This window comes from Thunnus maccoyii, chromosome 6 (genome assembly GCF_910596095.1).
Source record: "Thunnus maccoyii chromosome 6, fThuMac1.1, whole genome shotgun sequence".
Lineage (NCBI taxonomy): Eukaryota > Metazoa > Chordata > Actinopteri > Scombriformes > Scombridae > Thunnus > Thunnus maccoyii.
Window position 1 is genome coordinate 20,193,385 of NC_056538.1, and position 25,951 is coordinate 20,219,335.

At 40.7% G+C, this 25,951-nt stretch overlaps 2 protein-coding genes across 4 annotated transcripts in view; one reads left to right on the forward strand and one right to left on the reverse strand.

Moving 5' to 3' along the window:
* Window positions 1–1,921, reverse strand: part of sipa1l3 (signal-induced proliferation-associated 1 like 3) — a 70,820-nt gene extending 68,899 nt beyond the window's left edge. Inside the window, exon 1 of one of the 2 annotated variants that reach the window (XM_042413849.1) lies at window positions 1,710–1,921. The gene's annotated coding sequence lies outside the window, so the exon portion shown is untranslated. Of the gene's footprint in view, window positions 1–1,704 lie in introns of both variants that reach the window. The other variant, XM_042413848.1, reaches the window with a different exon arrangement.
* A 3,433-nt stretch (window positions 1,922–5,354) lies between these two features.
* The window catches only part of map3k10 (mitogen-activated protein kinase kinase kinase 10), a 37,869-nt gene continuing 17,272 nt past the window's right edge, over window positions 5,355–25,951 (forward strand). Inside the window, exons 1-2 of one of the 2 annotated variants that reach the window (XM_042415265.1) lie at window positions 5,355–5,907; window positions 6,305–8,504. In XM_042415265.1, the coding sequence (XP_042271199.1) occupies window positions 7,517–8,504 (988 nt within the window). In that variant the 5' untranslated portion in view covers window positions 5,355–5,907; window positions 6,305–7,516. Of the gene's footprint in view, window positions 8,505–25,951 lie in introns of both variants that reach the window. The other variant, XM_042415264.1, reaches the window with a different exon arrangement.

The window sequence follows — 25,951 nt, forward strand, 5'->3', positions numbered from 1 at the left end:
TGGCAGACAGGTGGGGAGTTACAAAAGAAGACAGTAAAGCAGGAGATAAAGTGAGCCTTGTGGACAGAGGCTATCTTAAACTGTAATAAAAGTGTGTCTGATTCAAGTGTCCATGAGTTGAAACTTATCCAATGAATGTTTCATGGTTTGGATTTTCAGCGCAAATGGAGGGAGTGTCAAACACTGGACGTGGTCAGAATGATATGTTCATGGCCCATAAATAGCTAGCCTGCTTCATTTTGTTTTTTAATATGCAACGTTTTCAAACATCCATGGAAAAGATGGAAATTTCTTCATGGAGACTATAAACGGAGAGCATTGTACAACTCGCTCAGTCAGTCTGGTGTACAGGCTTTGATCAAAGTAGGCTGGATTTACAATATGGAGAACCATGTAATTATTATTCAGCATAAACTTTACAGTTCAGAACTGTATTGACTGCATTCAAATCTGATTTCCTCTACATCTGAAAGACGAAATGCAGGATTTCCCCAATGCACAGCAAACTAAGATAAATGTGACACAAATGAGCTAAAGTGCTTAACTGTCCACTTGTGATGTTACAGGCGGGTAAACACACCAACATGACCTTTTAACATCTATAAAGAAAAAAAAGCAGCAGGATAAGCAGGTTAGGACACTTCAACACCATACTCTGATTTTCCCCAGTTATAATTATTCCATTAGTTCCAGCTTGGAGGCAACCAGAGTAAATGATGCCCAGAATATGTGGAGTGCTGCCATGCTCTGCTGCTCTTGCACGACCCGATCCATCATGCTGATACTCGACGTGTCATTTCCTGAGTGTTGGGGAATACGGCAGCAACACGGGGGATCTCTATGAAAGGGAGACGACACCCCGAGGCATCATCATCATCACCTCCCCATTCAGTATAACGTTACACACTCGACTGCACAAACACGCACATACACCTACATCTACTCTGCGCCTGCAAAAATCCTGCGCACATTGCACGCATCTCTTGACAGCTGAACAGTGTGCATGTGTAAACACGCAAAAGCACAGTCAATCCTTCTTTTTTAATCACCACAATTAAAACATGTTGCACAATCTAACCATTCGCGGCAAGTCATTTATTCCTGAATCAGCAACAGCGCTACTACAAACTACGCGCAGCCAAGATATTCTCCCATTCAGCTCCTCCTGAAACAAATCTCCAGCCACGGCAACTTCCGATTGCAGCACAACTACTCGAAATTCAAAGCTCGTCCAGGCTAACTAGCTGGCTAGCTCCGCTCCCAAACAAAGCTCCCATTGTCTGGAACTTGTAGTTTTAGCCGTTTTCTCTTGGCCCTCACAACTGTGATTAACTCAGGTACGAAAAAACTACAAATCCGAAGTCTGCATAGAAATACGAGCATGCGCACTGGAACCCTAATGATTAGGGAGGTAGTAGAATATTTTGTAGTTAATAGATTTTTGCGAGTTGCGGCGTATTTCAGATTATACATCTCCTCGTTTGAATGGCTGGAGGTGGAGATGGAGCACAGAGCCGGTGGAAAAGGCTTCAGGCTGATCCGTAGTAACGAGCTGCTCTCTGCATTGACTGAAGTTGGTCGGCTCGGGCTGCTTCTCGGTGTTTGCTCGCTAACGTTTAGTTCACTCGTCACTTTTCAGCGCTTTTGAATATCCCGCACTGTTCAGCTGAAAACTACTCAGAGAAAAACGAAAAGAGAACACACCTTACCCGACGCTGCTCCGGTGTTTTTCCGCTCAGCTCCTATTCCCTTAAAATAATTCTCCAGACATTGTGGAAACACTCGTTGGCCGACGGTCGACTGCCTGTTCACCGAGAGAGACGTTGCCAAGAATGCTCAACCGCTGCGCCCCGCACACTCACTGCGCATGCGCAGCTGCGGTTGGCGCAACCTACTGATAGTAACAGACAGAGGGCAGCACAGCACAACTGGGACTGTGGACTTTAGTTTCAATGACAATCTGTAAGTGTAATTGTGTTTTACTGGGTGTATTAAAAGCACGGGAAGTAACATCTGTGTGTAAACCATCCAGGAATAACACTAGAGAAGCACTCTGCGTATTAATCATGTTGCATGATCAAGTGTTCACCTGTATATATTCATTATTTGTGTATATTTCTGAAATCTGTTGTGTTGTTATTTTGTGTAAGTACATTGAGAGCCACTAATAAAGTCAAATTCCTTGTATGCATAAACAATACTTGGCCAATAAAGATGATCCTGATTCTGATGTTGATTATGCATTGCTCACAAATGAGTGAATAGCACAACCTTGTGGTTGCTAAACATAATCAATCCTCTTCAGCCTCTGACATATCAGACAGGGAGTGTTTCACAAATGTATTCTAATAGCTTTAAAAACTGTTTAAACGTTTTATTCATTGTTAAATAACATCAACATGAATGACTCAATTTTACTCCTAAACCCAGTGTTCAATCAGTATCATAATTTTCACTTTAATCAACTTTTTAATATTTTTTCTATTCTGTATTTCTGAACTGTAGAATATTAGTCAGATTTATCTATATATATCTTTTGCACAATCTATGCTCATGAATGCTGCTACAGGTTTTTTTAATGCCTGTAGCAATTCAACCTTGCACATTAGATTCTCTATTTTTAAAATATTTTTTCTATTTTTCTAACCTTAATTTTAATTCTTCTAAATTCTTTTAATACCTGTGCAATTATGCTACCTTTTCACCAAGCCCAGGAAATGCAATTTCATTTCTTCATAGGTAGCATTTTACACTGAAAAGTATAAATGTATCTGTGTTGAGGTGACAATAAGTGTCCTTGAATCCTTGAAATCATTGAAATACCCTGAGAACCGACCGGAAAAACACAAGTGACAAAAGTAATCTCAAGAAAATAAAAGATAAAGATGAAAAGTTATGAAAATTCATGCAAATTAATGTTCCGCTACAGTCTCTATCTTTTGTTGATTTACATTGTCTGCCTTTGTAAACATGTCAACAGAAAAAAACCACAGAGGGGATTTACAACCATGTAGCTTGGTACAGTGTGAGTTTTATGAAAGGCTAAACGTTCAAGAAGGGCATTGAAACGTTAATAATAGTACTACACTACTGTCTCTATCAAATAATTATGAGGTCAAATTGATGTTTAAAGACCATCTTTACAAAAAAGCCACAGTTTACCTGCCTGGTTAAATAAAGCAAATAAAATGAAATTACATACAATACTGACAAAGTTATACACAATGTTACATGTCTACCTTTTCCCTCTTTCACTTTTGAATGACATCAGTTGCACAGGTAGCTTAAAGAGACAACTGCACTGTCTGATGATGAGCACGGAAAACCTGGAACACATCAATGGGCTGATTTTTTTTCCAGAGAGTTCCTGATAAAGCTTTCATTTCATAAGTCGATCCATTACAATCTGAACATACTGTATTGTGGCCTGCACAGGTAGAGTAAAAGGCAACAATTTGTTCATTTTAGTGCATTACACTGTAGGCTTCCTCTGTGGACATATTATATGGAAAATGTTGTACAAATCCTGCAAATGTATCTGATCCGTGGCCCTGGTCAACAGCAAAGCAATGATAGAGAAAGAAGGAACAAGGTGCCTGCACTAATTTCAATCATAAATTCGGCTCAGCATCAAATTCCCTCTTTGTATTTCCTCAGACAGTGTTTCCTTGTTGAGCTGCGGTGGAAGTATAGTAACAAAAAGAGGGATGTTGTCACTAAAAAGACTGTAACATTGAAAGATATCTACTTGATTTGACTCATTTGTACAACTGAAGCTTCATATTAGCTTCAGATAAGCTTTTAAATACATTTTTGCACAGAAGGAGGACTGTGGATTTTGTCCCCCATAACTTACATTGTAAGTGCGTTATGAAGGGATAATGAACAGGAGGAATAATTATGGCAAGAAAAACTTATTTCAGTTTTGATTTGGGCACCTGACTGTTGTTTTTCCTCTATTATCTAAAAAAAAAAAAACTGAAGAGGACGGTGAACCACTAGCAAAGACTTTGTGTTTCAGTCATTAGACACCAGGGGTCAGTATAACTTAAAAAGTAAAAGAAGTGACTACTGCTACTGTACTGTAAATTGTTAGACAAATGTTATGTTTTTTTCACAGAAAATAACAGTTATTGTTCAGCTGGTCGCTTTAGTAGTTTGTTAGTTTTAATTACGTGTACAAACTCCAGCTTCTTCTTTCTTGTGTCTGTGTTTTATATGTATAAAAACATGGAGCACAGAACATGAAGAATGGACTCTTGGTGTATCCACACTTTAGCAATATCAAGAAAACAATGCAGTTATTTTATCAACTATATGCTCTCTTTGCAGTAAAACAAACAAATGAATGTTTTTTTCTAGGCATGTATGTGTTAATTCTAGTCTTGGAAGTCAGTTCCTGTCAGTATAGTAATTTCTTTAAAGAAGATAATAGATTCACTCTTCTTTAACTATATGAGCTTGGTTAAAGCCTCACTGTTAGTATGCATCCTTTCTACTGAAGTGTTCTTGAGCAACAGAATGAATCCCTGGCAGCTCTGGGACTGTTGGTCTTCAGCTGACCTTTGACCTCTGCTGAACTTTAGGATAAGGAAACAAGAAGACGACTTTAAAGTCAAAATAAATTTATTGTTGCATTACATTATACTGCATTGTATTACATCACATTATCACTATGAGTAAGATTAGTATTGTCATAAAGATGATTTCCTTCATGTGACAGGACGCTAGTTTAGAGTATATTAACTTAACAAGATTTTCTTTATTATTGTAATATTGTGAGCAGGGGTGGATTTAGTGTTTTGGGGGCCCCAGGCAAACTCTGTCTCTGTCTCTGTAAACTCTTGTCTCTATTGGCAGTGGTAGAAGTACTAAGAACATTTCCCTTATGTAAAACTATGAACACTGCACAATAAAATTACTGTTAAAGTCCTGCATTCAAATTTTCACTGAAAAGTGAAGTGTGAAAGAGAGGTATTATCAGCACAATGTACTTAAATGTACTTAACTTGTATTCAAGGTGGAGCTTTTAATTCTTATATTATGCTGAATAGTTTGATTAATAAGGCACCATATTTTATTATATCTATATAATTTAAGTAAAATCTGAATTGTCAGGTAAATGTAGTGGTACAGTGTTTTCCTCTGAAGAAGAAGTATACAGTTGCATATTTTTTTTAATGCTTTGGGGGCCTTTCTGGGTAATTTCTGGGTACAAAGAGTTAAAATAGTAACATAATTCAACATTTTTTCATATCTAAACATCATAATAAATCTATAGCTGTTTAAGACCCTTTTAATTTGGGGCCCCAGGCAGGTGCCTACCTTCCCTGATGGTAAAATCCGCCCCTGATTGTGAGTTATTTAAGTATGTAAGCTGTCAGAATGATGTAGGTCAGCGGGAGATCCGTGAAAAACGACATTACCCACAATGCAGCAGCACATACACACACACCACCAGCAGCACAGCCCTCGTCTCGCTCCGACGGACTGCGGTTTCCTCCCATCCGTCCTGCAGGCGAGCTGCAGCCTGATCTACACACACGTATGATGGGGATAAGCAAGGAGGCAGCCGGCATGCTTCCACCATCCCCGTGATGTGTAGATCGGTGACAGGCCAGGCACTTGTTCCCACGTATGTGAACGGCACCCCGGTGTATTTGGATGCAAAGTCAGCCCACAGACTGACAGCTCGGTGCTCGAAATGTCACGTCGTTTTGGAGGAAAAGCCTGTTTGATTACGATGGAGCTCCGGACAGCTGGATGAGCAGCACCGACAGGGACTCCGAGGAGATTTTTAATTTGTCTCTAAAATTGGGTTACGGACCTTGATGGTCACCTCTTACTCGGATGCAACCACACGCCCATGCGATGATGTCGGTGGATGTTGCTGCCCTCAGTGTCCAGGTTAGGTTACAGTAAACGTTAATTGTTTACGTATTAAAATAAAGCTGTTTAGCCTGTTTGGGGCGGAAGACGCAAGCGGGGACTGGATACCTTCAACATACGCGCATAATAAACAACCTTATTATTATTATTAGGCTATAAATGTCATTATAGCCTATTATTACTCGGATCAGAGATACTGTAATGCTGCAATGCCTCCACGCAAACCCTCGCTGATAATATTTTTCACCTCATTGCCACCGTGCGACGATTTCTGTCTTTCTTAAAGAAGTCGCGGACATTTAATAATCCACTCCTCCGCTACGAGGCTGTTTGATTGATCACCTGAAACTATACCATGCGCGCTCAGAAGGAATCAGGATAATGATAAATGCTGGCATCCCATCTCTCTCTCCAGTGAACCAGAGTTTCTTCTCCAGCCGAGCCCTCGTCACCATCACAAATGTAGCCGAGCAGAGGCGACTGAACCAGGCCGCTGCACAGAGACGGAGGCGGGTTTGTTGTGCTCAGACTCGGCTGGATGCTGAACATGGTGGTGCCACTTTACAGCTGAATACCTGCCGCTCTTGCTTGTTACCGCAATTCCCCAGCTGTCTTAAAATGGACGGGCCCTTTTTGATAAAGGCTATTCGGGGACGTTGAACCGGCTCATGCATGCAGGATTTAGCTCGGACCGGCTTGTCGGGATGTAGGGCGAATATCCACGGATATTTCCTATCACAATATAGAGAGAAAACAGCCCATATTCATGGAGATGGCTGGCGGGGGAGGTGCATCTACACTGGGCTGGATGAGAAATAATGAGGACCCCTGCTCAGAGGATTTCACTCAGATCAAACACACACTGTGTTTCTTATTGGCAGCATAAATAGCCCATATTCACTACTAAAATTAATCAGACAATCACCTCTGAGTGTTTTAGGCTTTGTTGTGTCTGTAGCTTTTAGAGCCACTTCTCAATGGGCTGATACTAACTACAGTATTTGTTATGTTTTATTCATCAGGGCAAAATATTCAAAACTCTAAGGACATAATGAGTACAGATTTGTTTTTGTTACGTTTAGATGAACTCTGCTTAATTATGACAGCAATGTAGGAAATTGGTAGTATAATAAGTATGTAACAGTTTTATTAATTGTATGCAGCAATTGAGAGACCAGTGAGAGGAATAATGTCTGAATTTAATTTAATAACTCACTCACTGAGCAGGAACTCATCAGACTGAAGGCGTCTGTCTTTCTGAAGGATTTTAACACACCTGCTGTTTCTTTGATAAACACATATTCATAATCTGTGGCAGCTTTTGAAAAGACACAGTTGTGGAAACAATCAATTAGGTTTCGGGTGGGGGGGGATAAACTCATGGATCTGCTCTGCTGAATGTCATTGTTTGACCCGATGTACACTGTCCCTGAATGAACTTGCCTTTGGGAATACATGTTACTTACACACTGCGTAGCAACAGCACAGCAGCAACCGGTGACAGGATTTGGCACAGTTTCAACAGCGAGATGTGATGGGGGAGAGCAGTTGCAGCTCTCTGATCCTCTGATCCCCTTTCCCCCTCACTGGTGGTCGAGGACACCTCCTCTCAGTCAATGGGCCCTGTATGGATTTTGTGCCTGAGTTGACAGAGGGCAGGCCTACAGCGTCAAACAGCAGTCAGGCTGCCATGAACCCATACGGAAGAGCGAGAAGCACAGCAGCGCCCCTGTCCTGCACCAGCTGTGGGGGCTGCTGCTCCCCGCCTCCCCCTTGTCTCATCCCCCCTGGCCCCCCCTCCTCTACTACCTCCTCCTCCTCCATGCCCCCAAATATGACCCCTCCACCGCCGATGTGTCCTGCCCCAGTCGTGCAGGTGGAGAATGGCAGCAGCTGGAACTCCTCCACCATCTCCTCCTCCGGCTCCCCAGACTCCCACCCCGGCCACCGCTGTGGGGCCACCAACCCAAACCCCTACTGGACGGCAGTGTTCGACTATGAGGCCACAGCAGATGAGGAGTTAACCCTGCGGCGCGGGGACCTTCTCGAGGTTCTCTCTAAAGACTCCAAAGTGTCTGGGGATGAGGGTTGGTGGACGGGCAAGATCCAGGACAAGGTGGGTATCTTTCCAAGCAACTATGTCACAAAGGGGGACGCTGCCAGCTACCAGCAGCTGGTGGCAGGCGGGGTGGGTGACTGCCCCTTGGAGATAGACTTCTCTGAACTGCTCCTGGAGGAGGTGATTGGAGCTGGTGGCTTTGGGAAAGTATACAAAGGAGTGTGGCGGCGAGAGGAAGTAGCAGTAAAGGCCGCCAGGCAAGACCCTGATGAGGATATTAGCGTCACAGCAGAGAGTGTTCGGCAGGAGGCCAGGCTGTTCTGGATGCTCCGGCACCCCAACATAATCGCTCTCCGTGGGGTCTGCCTGCGGGAGCCCAACCTGTGCTTGGTGATGGAGTATGCCAGAGGGGGGGCTCTGAACCGGGCCCTGGCTGGAAAGAAGGTACCTCCGAGGGTTCTGGTGAACTGGGCTGTTCAGATTGCCACAGGGATGGACTACCTGCACAACCAGGCATTTGTACCTATCATCCACAGAGACCTCAAGTCCAGCAATAGTAAGTACTGCAAACAAGTGTGACTTATCATCTGAATGTATGATAACTGAAGAGGGAAGTTGTTTTTGGGGGTGAAGTACATAAAGTAAAGTAAACCAATTTTCTATGTAAAACACAGAAAGGAGCAGCAACCAGACACAGACACAGCTCTTTATCTGCCAAAAAAATTCATATCCACTTACTGGAAATGTTTTATTACTTTCTGGCACGCCTTTTGGCCTTCATCAGTGAATGGAGTTTGCTCAGTTCAACCTTCAAGCTTACCGCTCTTTATGCATCGTCTGACTCACAGCTGAGAGGCTCAGTGAGGACCTCTGAGGTCAAACACCAGGTACATTTCAAGCACAAGAGTCTCTCAAGGCAGCACATGTGTAAATCAAAAATAATACATCAAAAACACAAAATCACAGTTCTAGCTTGACTCCGTCCTGTAGAGACATACTGTATGTTGTATATTTTCTGACCAAAACGGGAACGACATATTGAAGACAGATGAATTATACTGATATGAGTCCTACTTTATTGTGACAGCAATACTGACACAGGATGGAAATAATCAGCCAATACTTTAACGACATGTTGCCCATAGTAACAATGGTATCAGCATTATTTTGTGATATATAATATATTTCAAGACAATCATCTACTTTACATGATATCAACCGTTTAGCTAGAGAAAGATTACTTAAAAAATAACAGAAAAACCAATATGTTAAATAAAAATAGCAAAACTTCAAGTAGCTTAAAGTAAATTGATAAGCAGTTGCATGAGAGCTTATCATGATATATTTCTGTATTGATTATTTGTCCCACTTATAATATTGATATGTTTGTGGTGTAGATGCTCAGTCTGTGGTCACAGCTATTATGTTATGATTTGACCTATATTAAATCCACTGGGACGAATAAGTAAAACCAGTTATAAACTTGTATGTAATTGTGGAAACATGATTATAGGCTGTGTGAGGTATTATGGTGCTGACGCTGGATGAGAAACTTGAAATTGAGCACAGCGGGGAAGCCTAAGTCCTGGAGAACTGGTCTCCTTTTGCCGTCTTTTCCCTGTCATCTCTCTCTGCACCTCCTCCTGCTCTCCATCCTCCATCCTCCTCCTCCTTCTCTTTCCTCCCCTCCTCAAGGAGAGCAGTTCTGCTCTGCAACTCACTGTGCTATTTTTGGTCCTTTGTGCTACTTGCTGTTTAAAGACGCAGTTGCAGTTGTTGGTGCATCAAAGAAATAACACACAGCGTGCATCTGAGTGCATTTGTGTGTGTGTGGGTGTACGTGGAGGTCTGACTGTGCGTGTTTATCCCAAGTGACATGACTGATGGGGGATGGAGTGCACAAATATGGGTGGAGTGTGCAGGATGCTGACTGAAGGCCTTTTTAAGAGGGAGACAGTGTAGCTTAAACACACTCGCTGCTGATCTGCCGAAATGTCTCCTTAATCTTCAGTCCCTCAGTTCTTGAGTCTCTTACTTTTCCGTCATGTCTCACACTCACACACGCATCCATGTGGCTCCATGACGGCAACGATTGGGGATCAGATGCGTATTGGACAGCAGAGCCTTGGCAACAACACCATAACGCTGCCTTTCTATGGTGACATGGGCACTGCTTCTGTGTCACTGAGTCATACAGCTGCTAGCCGCTGTCAGCTGCTGCGCAAAATGTCAGGCCCCTAATTTAGAGTATTGTCTGTGTGAAAATAGCCACTGAAGAAATGCAGGAATGTCTCAGTAAGGGCTTAGACCCTCTCTCCCCTGAATGATGAATCTTGCTGAAAAAGTGTGGGTGCTAATCGTTAAGTATGTGATTAGACTAGATGACTCACACGGGGGGGAAAGCATGGGAGGAAAGTGAGACAGAGACAGAGGAGAGAGGTGCAGAGTCAAAAGAAGAGGGTTGGGAGAATAGAGAAAATAAGCTTGGGGTCCAGAGAGAGCGGAGATGTGTGAAGCGAGAGAGGAGACGGATGGGAAAGAACAAGAGAAGGAGAGCGCGGGGGATAAACAGCGGTTCATCTCAGTTTAGGGTTACACCTCAGCTCATTGTCCAGGTGCGCTGGTCTCAGGTGTCCTCTTCAAACTGCCGACCACTTGGCATCAGCGCGGTTACAGAGCAGCTCAGGCCCCCGAGCCTCTCTTCTGTCTTCCATCAGCCGGGCTCGGCGCTCAGTAAACAATCCGACGCTTCATTCTCCCACAGCTCTCTGAAGAATTCATCAAGGCAAAACGTGACACTGCTGATCTAATGAACGTGTCTTTAAAGCCTTACAAAAATGTTTACAACACAGGGATTTTATTTTTGGCTCACTTGGACGCTTTCTTCTAAATTTATCTCATCTCAGTTGAAGTTTTTTAAGGCGTGCCTGTGTGTGTGTTGTTTGTGTTTTAACCTGCTGAGTGTTGCTGTCAGTCGGGCCCACAGTGGTGAGTTAGTGAGTGAGTGAGTCTGTGTAACGTGGATAATCTGATTACCATGACCTCTTTAGAGTGATGTCACAGCATGTTTGTGGGTTGGCAGGTCATTGCCCCCGTGGTCATGCCTTACCTGTCACTCTGATCCTGGATCAGCCTCTACTTTCACAGAGCATAGGGCACCAGTCCTCCCCAATTGGATTAAAGCTAGTAGAAATGGTGGCAAGATTCAGAGGGCTCTTCATCACCTTAAAGACACAGTGTATTAACATAATATCAATACGTGAGTAGGGCTGCTACTAATGATTGTCATTATTGATTAATCTGCCGATTATTTTACAGATTAATCTAATAATCATATGGTCTTGTCAGAAAATGATGAAAAAAGTCCAAGTTGACATATTCAAGAAGCTTGTTTTGTCTGACCAGCAGTCCAAAACCCAAAGATAATTCTGTGTACTATGATATAAACATATGAAAACCAAAAAATATTCACATTCGAGAAGCAAGAACCAGTTCATTTCAGCATTTTTGCCTTTAAATTGACTTAAATGATTGATTAAGTATCAAAGCTGACTACTTGTTTTAGCACTGAGGCAAGATATTAATTTTGGTTACTATAATATCTTGATATTACTTAAATATTATCTGTTTGTGATCCAAAGAAAATTAAAGATCAGTAATGCAGCTTTTTAAAAATTTGATCTGATCTGCCATCATTACCTATTACTATCATTTTTTAACATTTACTTATATGTAAATACACTGTATATATATGTATGTCTTCTAAAAGCATCAGTAGTAGTATTACTATTACTAGTATTACTGACATTGAGATATTTGTTGAGAAAATATTGTAATGTTTGATTTTGTTGGCATTGCCCAGCCTTTTACTGTATATACATGTCAGTGATCACTTATAACTCAACTCTAATGAAGGTTCAAAACTTTTTATTCTTGAGTCAATAAGTGTGGATTCAGATTTATTTTGCAGAACTTTTGGACCACAAATAAAAGATAACATAATTAAAGTGCCATATTTGGTCTCGATAAGCAATTATACTAAGTATGTAACAATAAAATAAAAAACACACATTTGAGCTTAAAAGTTCATTCTTGACCTTGGGAACAGCAGTTTGACAAAATAATGTTCCCTCAAGCTCCACTCACTGTCCCACCTTTAACCACATGTCATGGTCTTCATCAGTGGATAGAGTTTGCTAAGTTGTCATGGAGTTGGATCAGTTGTCATTGCAACCTACCTAACCTAACCTACCGACCTAAAAATAGACGGTATGTTATATATACACATATTTATATAATCTAAATATAGACAAAGATTGTATTTGGCGTTAGATGTGAGATGCAGTTAAAAGCACCAGAAAAAGCTAGTAAGTGTACATTGAGTTATTTTGTCAAATAAAATTTTTACTATCACTGCCAGTAGAAGAGACAGAGTCATGGTTCTATAGAGGCTTTGAGTCAGCTGCAGTTACAGTAAAACAATACAGGTGAGCTGATCACCTGTCGCTAACTATAGCAACACACATATAATTTAACTGTGTGTCTCTGTGGACATTTATATACACAGAGTGTATATCTTACACCTGTTAGGTAAGATGTCTTAACACTTATTAAATGTGTGCAACATATGAATGTGAATATATATGGATGTTTTATGGTCCCAGATGAAGGTTTCTGTGCTGTTTAACTGTGAATGCAGAGGATAACAGACACTCACGATAAAGACAGAGCAAGGTTGACATTAGCTGCTGTTTTGACTGCTGTAGTTTCAAATTGAAGCCATGTTTACACAGTCAACAATCATCTGAATAGTGGAAGCCCTGTGTCTCCGAAGCAGGCTTGTCAAGTATGGTGTTAGCTCATAGAGTTTAAATTATAAAGCAAGAAAAGACAAATTAATTTACTGAAAGTACCATTTTTGGGGCTTAGATCTTGGTCTTTTTTTTATTTTGATTTAAACTACAACCACAATTGAGCTGCCATGATTAGTCAATAATTGATTAGTTGCCAACTATTTTGATAATCGATTTATCGTTGTGAGTCGTTTTTTAAAAAGAAAATGTCCCAATTCTCTGATTCTAGCTTCTCAAATGTAAATATGTTATGCTTTCTTTAGTCTTCTTTGATAGTAAACTAAATATCTTGGGGTTGTGGACAGTTGGTCGGGACAAAACAAGACATTCAGGTTGCATCTTGGGCTTTGGGAAACAGTTATTGTCATTTTCTGAAATTTTATAGACCGAAGGACTAATTGGTTAATCGAGAAAATAATCAACAGATTAATCAATAATGAAAATAATCATTAGTTGCAGCCCTAAACCTCAACATCAACAACAGCATTGCACATAAGTGCTGTAATAGCTACTTAACAGATTAACAAGGTGAGATATGGCATATAGTCGCTGTCATGGAAAAGCCTGCGTCTGGCTGTGTGTGTGAGAATATAAGAGTGAGTCTGATGAGGAAAGGATTAGAGTGGTGGCCAGTGCCGGCTGCTAATCCCTCAGAGAGACAGAGTGGTGGAGGGCGAGACTGTGACTAACTGGACTAGTGCGAGCTAGCAATAGGAGGATTCTGGGCACAAATAGAGAGGGAGAGACCGGTATCACACTAGAGTCTTTTAATTTGAGGTGTTCAAGTATTTCATGGACTGAATTTGACTCATATGAATGTATGATATGTATGGATATGGCGTCATTTTCATCATTTGCCTATTGATACAAGGCTGTAGGTTTGGCTTCAGAAATTGTGATTTCTTTTTATCATATTTTACATAATAATGGTAATGATGGTATTCAAATAAATAGAATTTGAAATGCTGTTTAAATTGCTTTATTATTATTGAATTAACTCAACTCAAACTCAAGTGTGTAATCCCATGAAAATAAGAATCGTGTTTTCGTTACGTTAGAATGAGCCCTTTATATCTACATAGGGAGTGGGTCCCCTTCCACAGAGGCCGCCATGTTGCGCCGCCATGTTTCTATAGTAGCCCAGTAGTAGAACAGACAGACCAAACACTGGTTCTAGAGAGGGCCTTTTGCATTTTTCGCAAGTTTCATGGCCACTGTATGCTTACTACTACATACTGCATGCTTGGAAGGGGAAGGTGAGGGGGGGTATATTTAGTTTGTTGCAATCTGCAACTTCACTGCTAGATACCACTAAATCCTACACACTGGTCCTTTAAAAGAGACCTGGAGTGGTTGCACCAGCTGTTTGTAAATTCAAATAGAGCCTCGTTTTATTGTATTATTAAGACTTATGGATCACTGAGTTATGACAGGTGAGGTTGTTGCTGTATTAACACCAGTAACTACCAGGTTAACTGTACCAAAAAAAGGTAACGTTAGCTTGCTAATATTACCAGTTTAGAGATATGGTTGACACATCTGACCTGACATTGTGATAACGTAATTTTATCTACTAAGTAGAGAATTACATAATGACAATGGGTTGCACCACACAAACTAGTTCTTATGTAGATATTAGTCGTTACTAAATATTTACACCCAGTAACTGCCAGGTGTAACTGTTACGAAACTACTGAAACCAACTTAAAAAGCTAATGTTAGCTTGCTAATATATTACCCGTTTAGACATATGGTCAACACTTCTGACAATTCAAAGTGTAACAACGTAATATACTGTAATTTGTTGCACCATACAAACTAGTTTATATGCAGAGATTCATTACTAAAGATTTACATCCAGTAACTGCAAGGTGTAATTATTACGTAGCTAACGGTCCAACTGAAAAAGCTAGCATTAGCTTATTAGTTACTGATATAGTATAAGAGATATACAGTTTAGTCTACTTGACAGATTTGACCTGGCACTTGGTCAAAATGCTGTTAAATAATGAGGTAAACTGGTAAGATTTTGTTACAAAAACAACACAATATACCTCAAATTACAAAATGTTACACTACATCAGACTAAAGTCAGCCTGGTTAGCATAATCAGATATTTCCTACTCACTCTAAACAGCATGACTTCTACTAACTATGACGCACATATATTTCTCCATTTATGCATATATAAATAAAACCAGGTCACACGAGCATTTACAAAGGATTTGCATTGAAGTTAAATATATAATTTGATCCTCTAAAACTGTTACAATGACTTCCGGTTTACATAGTTAGTGGCTTTTGATTGGATCCTGCTGCAGATGTCTTTACTAGCTAAGATGTTCCTTAAGTTTTAATGGTGCGATGCATTTTAAATGTATAGGTTTAATCACTATTAAATATATAAATCAGTAGTTTGAAACTAGCTAGCAGTTGGGAGGAATTTAGTAAGGACTTTGCAGACAAACTTAGAGATGGTTTTACGAATAGCTTGGTTGCATATTTACTTTTGCACTGTCATTTCCTGCCTTATCTTTGATTGTTGTCCAATTTAGGATATTATAATTACACAATGTCAAAAGTACAAATATAATATAGATTAATTTATTTTCCTGAAAAACTCACAATCAATGTTGCTGTACTTTTTTTTTTTTAGATCTGAGTAATGTCTGCAGATCTTCCTCTTTAGGCTACCACCAATGAAATGGTTAGGACGTCTACCTAAGAGGCAAAAGCCAGGGCAACATTTTTTATTATCTCTCATATGTCTCTTATCTGGATTTTGGCAGCTGGACAGTCAGAGGACACAACAGAGTTTTGTTAGTAAGAGATTTTTGTGAGTAAATCAAACAAATTGTATAAGTGTGAGGTGACATGCAGTCAGTGGAAACTACACCCTTGGATAACAGAATGATTACAGGAAAGGCTGTTTTTCAATTTCTGTGTTTTATCTGGCATATCTGCAAACTTGGTGCATGTGCAGTTAGTATGTAGGCCTGCCTGCGTATGGAGGTCGGACAGCAGGACATGCTGGCGCTAGGGCACATGTACACACACACACACACACACACACGTACACGCTGCAACAGAGCAACAATGACCCCATTCTCACACAGCAGCCCAAGACAGAGCGAGAGCAGGGCTCACAATGGCAGGAGTCACTGCAGGGGGGATGGTGGGCGAAGGATGGGAGATAGAGGCAGCGAGAGGCGACTGTAGGCCGTGAATGACAGAGCAGAGAGATGGATGGAAGCAAGGCAGGATGGGTAGAGGAGCAGTGGCTCTGGAGAAACCCCTGGAGGCTCGGATGGGAAAGGGATTGGAGAGATGGATGGGGGGAGGAACAGGGAGAAGTATAAGGCCAGTTTGAGAGGAGGTCAAACCATTCTTCTTTCTCTTAGTGAGCCGGCTACAGATTAAGGCTAGCAGTCTTGATGGACTGTAGGCTACAGTTTTTCACTATCTGTGTGTGACTGTATGGCTCATTATACCAATACACTTCAAGTTCAAGTCAGATTTACAAATTATATAACAACTGCAGCCATGTGAAGACCAACACACGCAGGTTTTGTAATAGTTAACAAACTGAACATTATAATAAATCCACATTTACGGCATTTACATATAGTATAATGACAACTTGTGTCGTAGTAGAGGAAGCCTACGTAGCTTTTCCAAATCGTTTTGTGCTGGACATCAAGTCAGTTTACGTGCATTAATTACACTCATTTTATAAATATAGTGAAACAATTAATGGTAATTTATGAATTGCAGTGATATTGAGTGACCACAGAAATGTTTTGTTGGGTTTTTCAGTTTTTGTCCTCATTTGTGTTTTGCCTGGAGCTAATCTACCCCGAAACACTCTCTTATCAAACAGCTATCAGTGATGTTCTCAGTGATTAGTTGGTTTTGTATTGTTCTTATTTCTGCGGTATCTATTCAAACAAAGGAAGCACTGATCAGAGAATCGGCTGATACTGAGTATAGATCTAATAGCAGTGATCTTAATTTACTTAATTTAAAATCTGTAAGCTCTCTGTGATGAACTGAAGATAATTCCTCTATTTCTAAGTTAACATGAGACGTGAAGTACACATCAGTTCTTTACTATAAGTGTAGATGTTCATACATCTTTTTAAGCTTGTGCAAAACTTATTTGTGTTGTTGCAATGCATAAACCTCATCAACTTTTTCAAAAAAATGTGGGCATTTATTTTGCTTTCACTTGACAGACGAAGGTGCAGAGATGATGGTTAGAGAGAGGGGTATGACATGCAACAAAGGTCTGCAGCTGGAATCGAACTGCAGACGTTGCAGTCATGTGGCATGTAATAAAATGAATTTTGTCCATGCTGACAAATAGTGCAAAAAATCTCTGAATCTATAGTTTAATGCAAAAAGAAGTAAATCTTAGGTAATGTTAGCTAACAGTAGGGCTACAACTAACATTCTCATTATCATTTTCATGATCAATTAATCTGCTTGTTATTTTCTCGATTTTCTCAATTGTAAAATGCTATATGTTAAATGTTATCATTTCCATGAGTCAAAGGTTTTGTCTTTACATGTCTTATTTTATTTGACCAACCCAAAGATATTTGCTTTACTGTCATGTATGACAAAGAAAAGCATTAAATCATCACATCTGAGGAGCTGAAACCAGAAAATGTTTGATAGTGAAGCGATTATTTGATTATCAACACGGTTGCTGATGAATTTTCTGTTGATCGCCTAATTGATTAAATGACTAATCTTTGCAGCTCTAGCTAAAAGCAAATGTCACTGTCAACTCCTCTGATATCACACTAAAGGCCTAGCACTGCCTTCACGATAAAATACATCAGCAGTATCATACGTCAACACTCACCGCTGCAAATAAACAGAGAAGAACAGAAAACTGTGTTAAATGTTGATCGGTCACATTTACCTGATGTCTGATTTGTTTAATAATTTCAGAATCTCCAACTTAGACACCTCCTTTCATGTTAAGATTCAGTTTCTCCATGCAGTGCAACTACAATAAAGTTGATTTTTCAACTATGTCGAGCATCAGATGGTAGTAAAAATCAGGTTTTGGTGTCAGTATCTCACAATAAATGAGCAAGGACCTCATTCTGGTCTCATCATGCCGCTCTGACAGCTGCACCAGCAGGGAGAAAACCTGAGAGGACATAAGGGTCTCTAAGTGGAGTGAAGAGGCAGGTTGAGGGACTGTGGGAACATTTATACCACAAACCAAGTCCATGAAGGCCTCGACCAGTGTAAGAATACCAGAATGTGGATTGTTAGAGGGACTTTGGACTGTGCTCAGTGCTCTGGCACCGTGTGAACACAGCCACACTGTTAACAGATGTTTGTATCGCCTCGCTGACAGAAGGGAACGCTGCTGAGTTTCAGTCTGTCGCAGTGAGACTAAGAATACAGTGACACAATGAAACCAAACAGTGACACCAGTCAATGGCTGCACGAGTACAAATGAGTACACATACATGTACATACACACACACACACACACACACACACATACAACACACATCACAATTATTTTCTCCACTGGTCAATAAACAGTTGATTCAGAGCCAGTAACAGTAATGACTCCCTGCTGTCTTTACTGTATTGCAGCTCAAACTGCCTGTGGACCTGCCAAGCATACTGACACACATCCTCATGCTGTATGTTGTACATTATGAATTGCATAATGCAGCTGAGTAACAGATTTAGCTAGAAATTCACCACAATGAGGTTCAGGCTGAGTGTTCATTAAGATTTTTTGCCATATTTTGGTCTTGAAACAGTGTCTGTACACACATGCAGACACACTCACATAATAAAAATCACAATGCAGACATATACTGTCCAGCAGTCGAGTATAAATGTGTATTTGCATGAACACATAGGAGGTAGAAACACCTTATAGCTTCTAGTTTCTCTCAATATTTGTCTGTGAAACTGGCCCAGAGAGTATTTTATTTTACTCTTCAGTTGAGGCAGGCAAACAGTAGTGTAGTAAACGCCACGGGCAGTGTGTTTCCTCAACATCACCTCAAATTCACCTCAGCTCTTTAGTCAGAGTGTCTGAGAAGAAACGGTACAAGAGGTCGTCTGAAATTAAAGTCAAGAAGAGTAACTAGAGAGCAACAAGATTTGTTTCTTGTAATTTTCTCACTTAGTATCACTGCTTTTTAAATGTGACTTTGTGTTTCCTGCCACCACAGTAGTCAGTGATAAACACAGTAATGCCTGTCACATTTACATTGGCAGCTCCTGGGCTGTTGTATGTTTAGTGGCTGTTGACTCCGCTGTTAGAGGGGTCATTGTTGTTTGTCAGCAGCCTGGCACCGAGAGTGGGGAGTCAGGCCAAGCAGAGAAGGCGCTGGGTGTCCCCCGAGCCAAAGGTCCTTCACCCGCTTTCATAGTGGAGTCAAACGGAGGGCACTTCAGTCGGACAGTAGACTGCATGTATAGTGTGTATAGAGATGACGGACAATGGTAGAATGTAATGTTTTATTCACAGTTTACATTCACTTCTGGGGAAAATGACATGTAAACATGTTGTTCTCAGTGGTGGTTGTACTACACAACCTGCTGAGAGCTCAGCTCCACCCTCAACTCATAAATGATAAATGGATAAAAAACATAGGAAATTTACAACAATGTCAGTTATTATTATTATTATTACATCTTGTTCACTAACGCTGAGTCTATTTTTCATTGTGCTTGGTTTCCATACAGAGAATGACCACCTGCCAACTCTTTATATTTATATCATTATAAACAAGTGTAACACTGTGAGTCGTCATCTCTTCATAAAAGGACACAATCCTTGCTATTAATTTATTTACATTATAAACAAATTAATTTTTGGGCGTTCAAGAATTGTATTGCCAATTCTGATCATTGATTTATCTTTTCAGTTATTTTTCAAGCAGAAATCCCAAACATTCACTGGTTCCTGATGCTCAAATGAAATGATTTCCTGCTTTTATAAGATATTTAACTGAATATTTTTGACTGTTCAAATTAAATCCACCAAAATGATCAAGGCTTGAGGAGTTTTTTCACCTTTTTTTCACTTTTTCATACAACCGAATCTATTCCTGAGTCTGTTTTGTGCTCATAAAAACAGGTTTTGGCTCTGTGCGATTTGTCAAACGAAAGCTCAAATCTAAAAATTCCCACACTGTAAGTACTCTCTTTTTCACACCACACACACACACACACTCAATGCAAAAAGCACCAAGAAAAAGCCGCCTCATTTAATACCTCCATATCTTCTGAGAGAGAGGCTGCCTGGTCACACGTATCTGGCAGCTGCGTTTGTGTGGAGACAAAGTGAATGGCTGCAGGGTGAAACTGTGCCATTGCACGGCTCAGGATTAGAGCCCCCAATGTGGCCTGTGGTGGTACAAGAGGAGCCAAGGCGAGGTATCGATGACATGGGAGCATACTCACTACAACCTCCATATCAAAGCAGGAGGGGGGACGGGAAGAGACCCAGCGATTCACTCGCTCTGTCATGTGTCAGTTTTTCGCCTTAATTGAGTTTTGTTTATGTACTGAGATGATTTAAATGCAGCAGAGGAGACAGGTTAAAGTCCCATCTGTACCACTCTATTGTGGTTTTTAAATTTCAGGAGATTAAATGCTTTTAACTAAAATCAGCATTTTTAGAAGTGTCGTTAAACTCTAAAATCTACTGTCTGTGTTTGAATTATACACACTGTATTTAAAAAAAAAAAAAGACCCGTATTTAAGTTATGGTGGGATTTGAATGTGATTTTCTGTGTGTTTGGAGAGATGCTTTACATCTTCCTCTGCCTGAAATCTCATGAGAGACAAGAGAGGAGACGTGTGAAAGCCAAAGAAAAATGGAGAGACCTATTGAGATACAAAGACATCTGGTATGTGCTGCCAGGAAAATGACAAAAGCTCTCCCTCCAGTCATCTCTCTTTACCTCTGGAAGCTCGCATCTTTTCATCCTCTCATTATTTCCCTCTTTCTGCTAGTGCCTGTCCCTTTCCTGCCCCATCTCTCTCCGTCTCCGTTTCTTGTCTTTTTCTCCTCCTCCTCCTCCCTTTTTCAGCTGCTTCTTCCCAAAAATTTCACTCTCTCCTCTCTTGCCCTCATTTCTGCAGCTCTCTTCCCTCTTGTCATTTTCTTGCCTCTTTCTCCCCCTCTCTCATCTTCTGTCTCCCCTCCCCCATTCCTCATCCTCAAACTGCCAGCCAGTTTGGCCTCCTCATCTTCTTACCCCCCCCCTCACCACCACCTCCACCACCACCACCACCTCCCTCATTATATACACACAATCTACCTCTCAGTTACTCTCTGTTTTTTGACTCCCTCCACCCTCGTGCTGCATCTCTTCTTCCATTTCTTCTCCCCGGTGTGTTGTGATCGTAGCCAGGCTGGCGACAGCTGCAACAGCAGACAGTCAGGCAGTGGCACCAGGGCAGGGGGGGGGGATGATGATGATGATGGGGGGGTGAAGAGGGGATGGGAAGATGAAGAGACAGCTATAAGGCGGTGGAGTGGCGGGGCTGGTTACTTTTTTTTTTTTTGGCTCTGATCTTTGCCGAAGTAGAAACAGAGACGGAGACGCCGGGGGCCTGCAGGGCGGGGGAGTGGCTGCTCAGCATCCCTCGGGCCCGCATCTCGTCTGTGTTGATGCGCCGTCGGCTCGCTGCCATGTCAGTCAAGTTGCTGTATTTGTCTCCCTGTGTGCGTGCGCTGTTACACACCAGCAGAGACAGACAGCTGGGACCAGCACACCAGCAGCTCTGTGTGTGTGTGTGTGTGTGTAGCAGAACGAGGAAGGTGGAGGAAGGTGTGGAGAGTTAGAGGGAGGGGTCAGAGGAGTTTGTTTGGGGGGGTGGTGGGGGGTTGCTGGAATGTTGGACCTGATTTGCTGACTTGGCGCCACGGCAACAGCTGTTCCACCCTGCAGGCTACACCTGTTCCTGTATGAAGAGGAGGAGGAGGGTGAAAAAGGCGAAAGGGAAGAAGAATGGGTTGCAGGGAGAAAGAAACACAATTCCTGCCAAAAATGTACCTGTATTTATGGTGTGAAAATATGTGGCTGCATACAAGGAGATAATCAGTCAGTCTGAGCGTCATGTATTTGACACACCAGCTGGCAGAACTGTAATATCAGTAAATTTGAATTTTTTACATGATGTAAATGTTCACATAAAAATGCAGCACTGTCAGCTCCTCTTGAATTTGTTATCAGCATGACAGCACATCCGAAGTGATGTACAACCAAACTTAAAAAGGCTCTTCACACCCACACAGGTGCTTTTAATGACCAGCTGATGGCTGATTAGACATTAGGTGTAAGTTGTCCTGGAAAAAAGGACGTGGTGTCATGTTTCTGATCACGAACTATAAACAGTGCACGAGAGCGACACTACACTACTAGTTTATAGTCTGGTTGTGTGATGATGTGCTGATAATGGTGATGAAACACACTCTGACGTATGAATGTGCACCGAAACAGGAAACAAAGGCTTGAATTTGTCTGTCGTGTGGGCGTCAGTAGAAGTGAATGGAAAACGGAGCGAATATTTGTAGGAACGAATGTGTAATGTGACCATACCTTAACACGTGCAGCAAAACTAACAGCGAGCGAGATGTCAATCAAGCTCAGACTGTACAAGCAGTCCAACATAAGAGTGTGTGTGTGGAAGCTTTACCTGTTTGATTTAATTCTTAATCATGATAATTGTCGAATATTTTGTAGATGCTCTCACACCAACAAGGAATTTAAACTGAAAATTAAGAGAAGAAAAAAAAGACAAAAGGTTTCTCATGAGAGTTTTCTTCTCTGAGACGCCTCCTCTTCTTTCCCAGCGTTATAGTCCTAGTCTGTGACCTCTGCCCTTGTTACCATAACAACAAGTTAATGACACAGCACATTGAATTGAGCCTTTGCCAGAATAACACAAGCAATGTAAGTTAACTGGTTTATCTTTGTTTTGTGTCCCTCGCTGCTCATGATAACGGTTTAGACTCATTTGTTGAGGTCATACACGGAAGATTTGCATTTGTGAAGTTCCTCGTCTCTCAGAAACAAGCACTCTTCATATCTTCAGGGAGTCTTCATCATCAGCTTCAGGCCAACAAACACACTTTAGGTTTTATCTGTAGCACTGTTACAGCGGTGTAACCTCAGTAAAAGACAAACTTAATGTACTGATGTCTGACTTTGAGTTGTTTTTTTTTAAATTTATTTTTATTTTTTGTGCACTTACTGTTAAGAGGTCACTGTAAGATGAGACAGACTTTGGTTTATAGCTGGCCAGAGTGGAAATCAGGGAAGGCCAGTTTCACCACTTTATTCACCAGTTAAAATACAGAGATCAAATAAAACTTTTTTTTTCAGTTCAACCAAAACACACACACACACACACCTGTGGAGACTGTGAAAATGCAAATTTTCACTCAGATGGAATACTTAATTGCTGCACACAGAAATGAAAGAGGAGAAAGGAAACAAAGCAGCGCCGGAAAAAATGAATGAAAGTAAAGTAGTTTCAAGCTCTGACACGCTGCATCACCTGCAGCTCTCAGATCAGCTGATCACAAGTCCAAATCTCTCAGCTGACTGCTCAGATGACCACGCCCAAAGCTCTGGCAGCTGATTGCTCGCTCTCACATGAAATTGTTTATTTAAGGTGGGGCACCACAGAAAGACAATGGATGGATGGGTTAATGTTATTTTGTAGTGCTCTTGTAGTAATAATCAACCACAAAAAACTACAAAACATGTCTGTTACACATTTTACCTTTGTTGCAGTGTACAAAAATGAGAAATGTAATAATAAATTTAGCAGCTCTTTTCTCAAAACAGCATACTGTGTGTAACAGGCGTATTTTTGATGTTTTGTGGATATAACTGTAGACAACAAATCTGGCATGGTGCCAAACATTAGCTGGTTTCAGCTTCTCATATGTGATAGTTTAATGCTTTTCTTTGTCAAACATGATAGAAACTGAATATCTTTGAGTTTTGGGCTGCTGGTCGAATGAAACAAGACATATAAAGACGTCACCTTGGACTCTGGGAAGTTATAACAGATTTTTCACTGTTTTCTGACAGTCTAAAGAAAAAATGACTAATCAGTCAGTTGAGAAAATCATCACCAGATTAATCGATAATTATTTTTGTTAAGATTCTGTTTCTGTACACAAATCTGCACATTTTAAAGAAAAAACTATATAAATTTGGGTGTAAAAGTTGAATTTGTGACCTTCATGTAGAGTTCTGTTTTGATTATTGATTCATTTATTTGATCATGAACCAGAAAGTCATTGCATTCTTGCATTCTTCATCACTGCCCAGCTCCACCTCACAGTTTTTCTTTGTTCTGTTACTAATGTTTAATCTTTCTTTAAATGGGGATTTTTTGTGAGTTAGCCTCCACGTCAGTGCTTCAGCACGTTCTCTTCTGTAAGAAAATGGGAGTTTTGAGCTTCCAGATTAAAACCACAGACCGAACATAACTGCACTGTTTGTTTAAGGTGTAATGAACTTTGATTTAAGTGGCTCTGTCATAAATACCATCGCTCAGAAGACCTAAAACCTCAGAAGCCTTTGATTGCATTCCTCTCTGGTTGCAAGAGGCTAATGTGTCACCTGTGCTTAATGCACTGACTAACCACTCTGGAGGATCATTAGTCAGGTAAAAGCCTTGCTGGTTAGTTTTCAGTCGGTGTTTAAACAGTGACTCAACGCTCAGCCGGGGTCAGGGTCCGAGGATGGAGGAATGAGGAGTTTAAAGGTTAAATCAACACTTAATCAGATGGGGGAGAAAAGTGCTGCTGCACTGTTCTAATGTGGGACAAAAGTTTGACTCTGGACACATCCAGAGGTGTTTTTGACAGATGATCAAGTCATGTCAGTTGTATTTGTGTAGCCCATTATCACAAGTCAAGATTTTACTCTGCAGTCAACCAGTAAACGTAATCATGCTTTGGGAGAAAGGCTCCAGGATGTTGTTTGCATTGACATCATTTCATCAGGGACTTCACTGCTACAACAAGCACAAGATCACTTTACAATACCATTAACGGATGAAGCGCTTCACTTATAAATGTTCTACAATGGCGTCATTTGATATTGATTGAATTTTTTTGCCATCAATTTTATTTTGGTCCAGAGTGAAATATTTCGACAACTATTGGATAAATTGCCATGAACTTTGCTACAGACTAAAGGCCTTTTTTTCACAGTAGGAAAAGCACAGTTGTAAATAATTCAGATTCAGATTCAACTTTATTTATCCCAGAAGGACAATTCAGTTTCACAGCTTACCTAGTTCACATAAATAAAATAAATACAACTCGGTCTAGCAGCAGCATTCAAACATACACATCAATATGAAATGAATGATGTCTGAATCCCATTTAGCTGCTTCAGTTTCAGTGTCCTGGTATTGTGCATGCTGAGTCACTGTCGCACTGTCATGACTCATCATTAATGTATTAGTTACACCTGTGCTTTTCCCAGTGAGTCAAGTCAAAATGTCTGTTGGGAAAAAAAGGTCTGTTATATTCCTCTCAACATAAAGTCTTATTTGTACATAATTATATCTGTAAAAAAAAGGCTTTTCATCTAGGTCAATATTTCACTTTGTGTTTAGTGCTAATTAGCAAATGTTAGCATGCTGAAACACTAAACAAAGATGTTGAACATACATTAGCTGCTTAACATGATCACTGTGAGCTGGTCAGCATGATAACCACTGCTATTTTACATTTACTTTACTGTGACTGCTGAAGACAAACTTTAGAACTGCAATTTTATCCATTTTCCATTTATTATTATTATTATTTTTTTTTACATTGAGCAGCATACACAGCCTTTCAGAGCTGTTAGCGTGGCTGCAGACTCTTGTTAATCTGCTAGTTTGCATTTATACAGTGGGTCCCTATAGGTTGTAAGTATCACACAGGTCATTAAGAAAAAACAAATGACCTATATGGGCTTTGCATGGCAATCCTTACACGATAAGCACATAGTAAAAAATGGGTCACCTCGGTTTGTCATTCTCAAATGAAGCCTGGAAAAGTTAAACATTTGAGCAGGCCAATAAAGAGCAGTGGAGCAGCAATTTGTTTTCTTATTTAAAGGTAAATGTATCA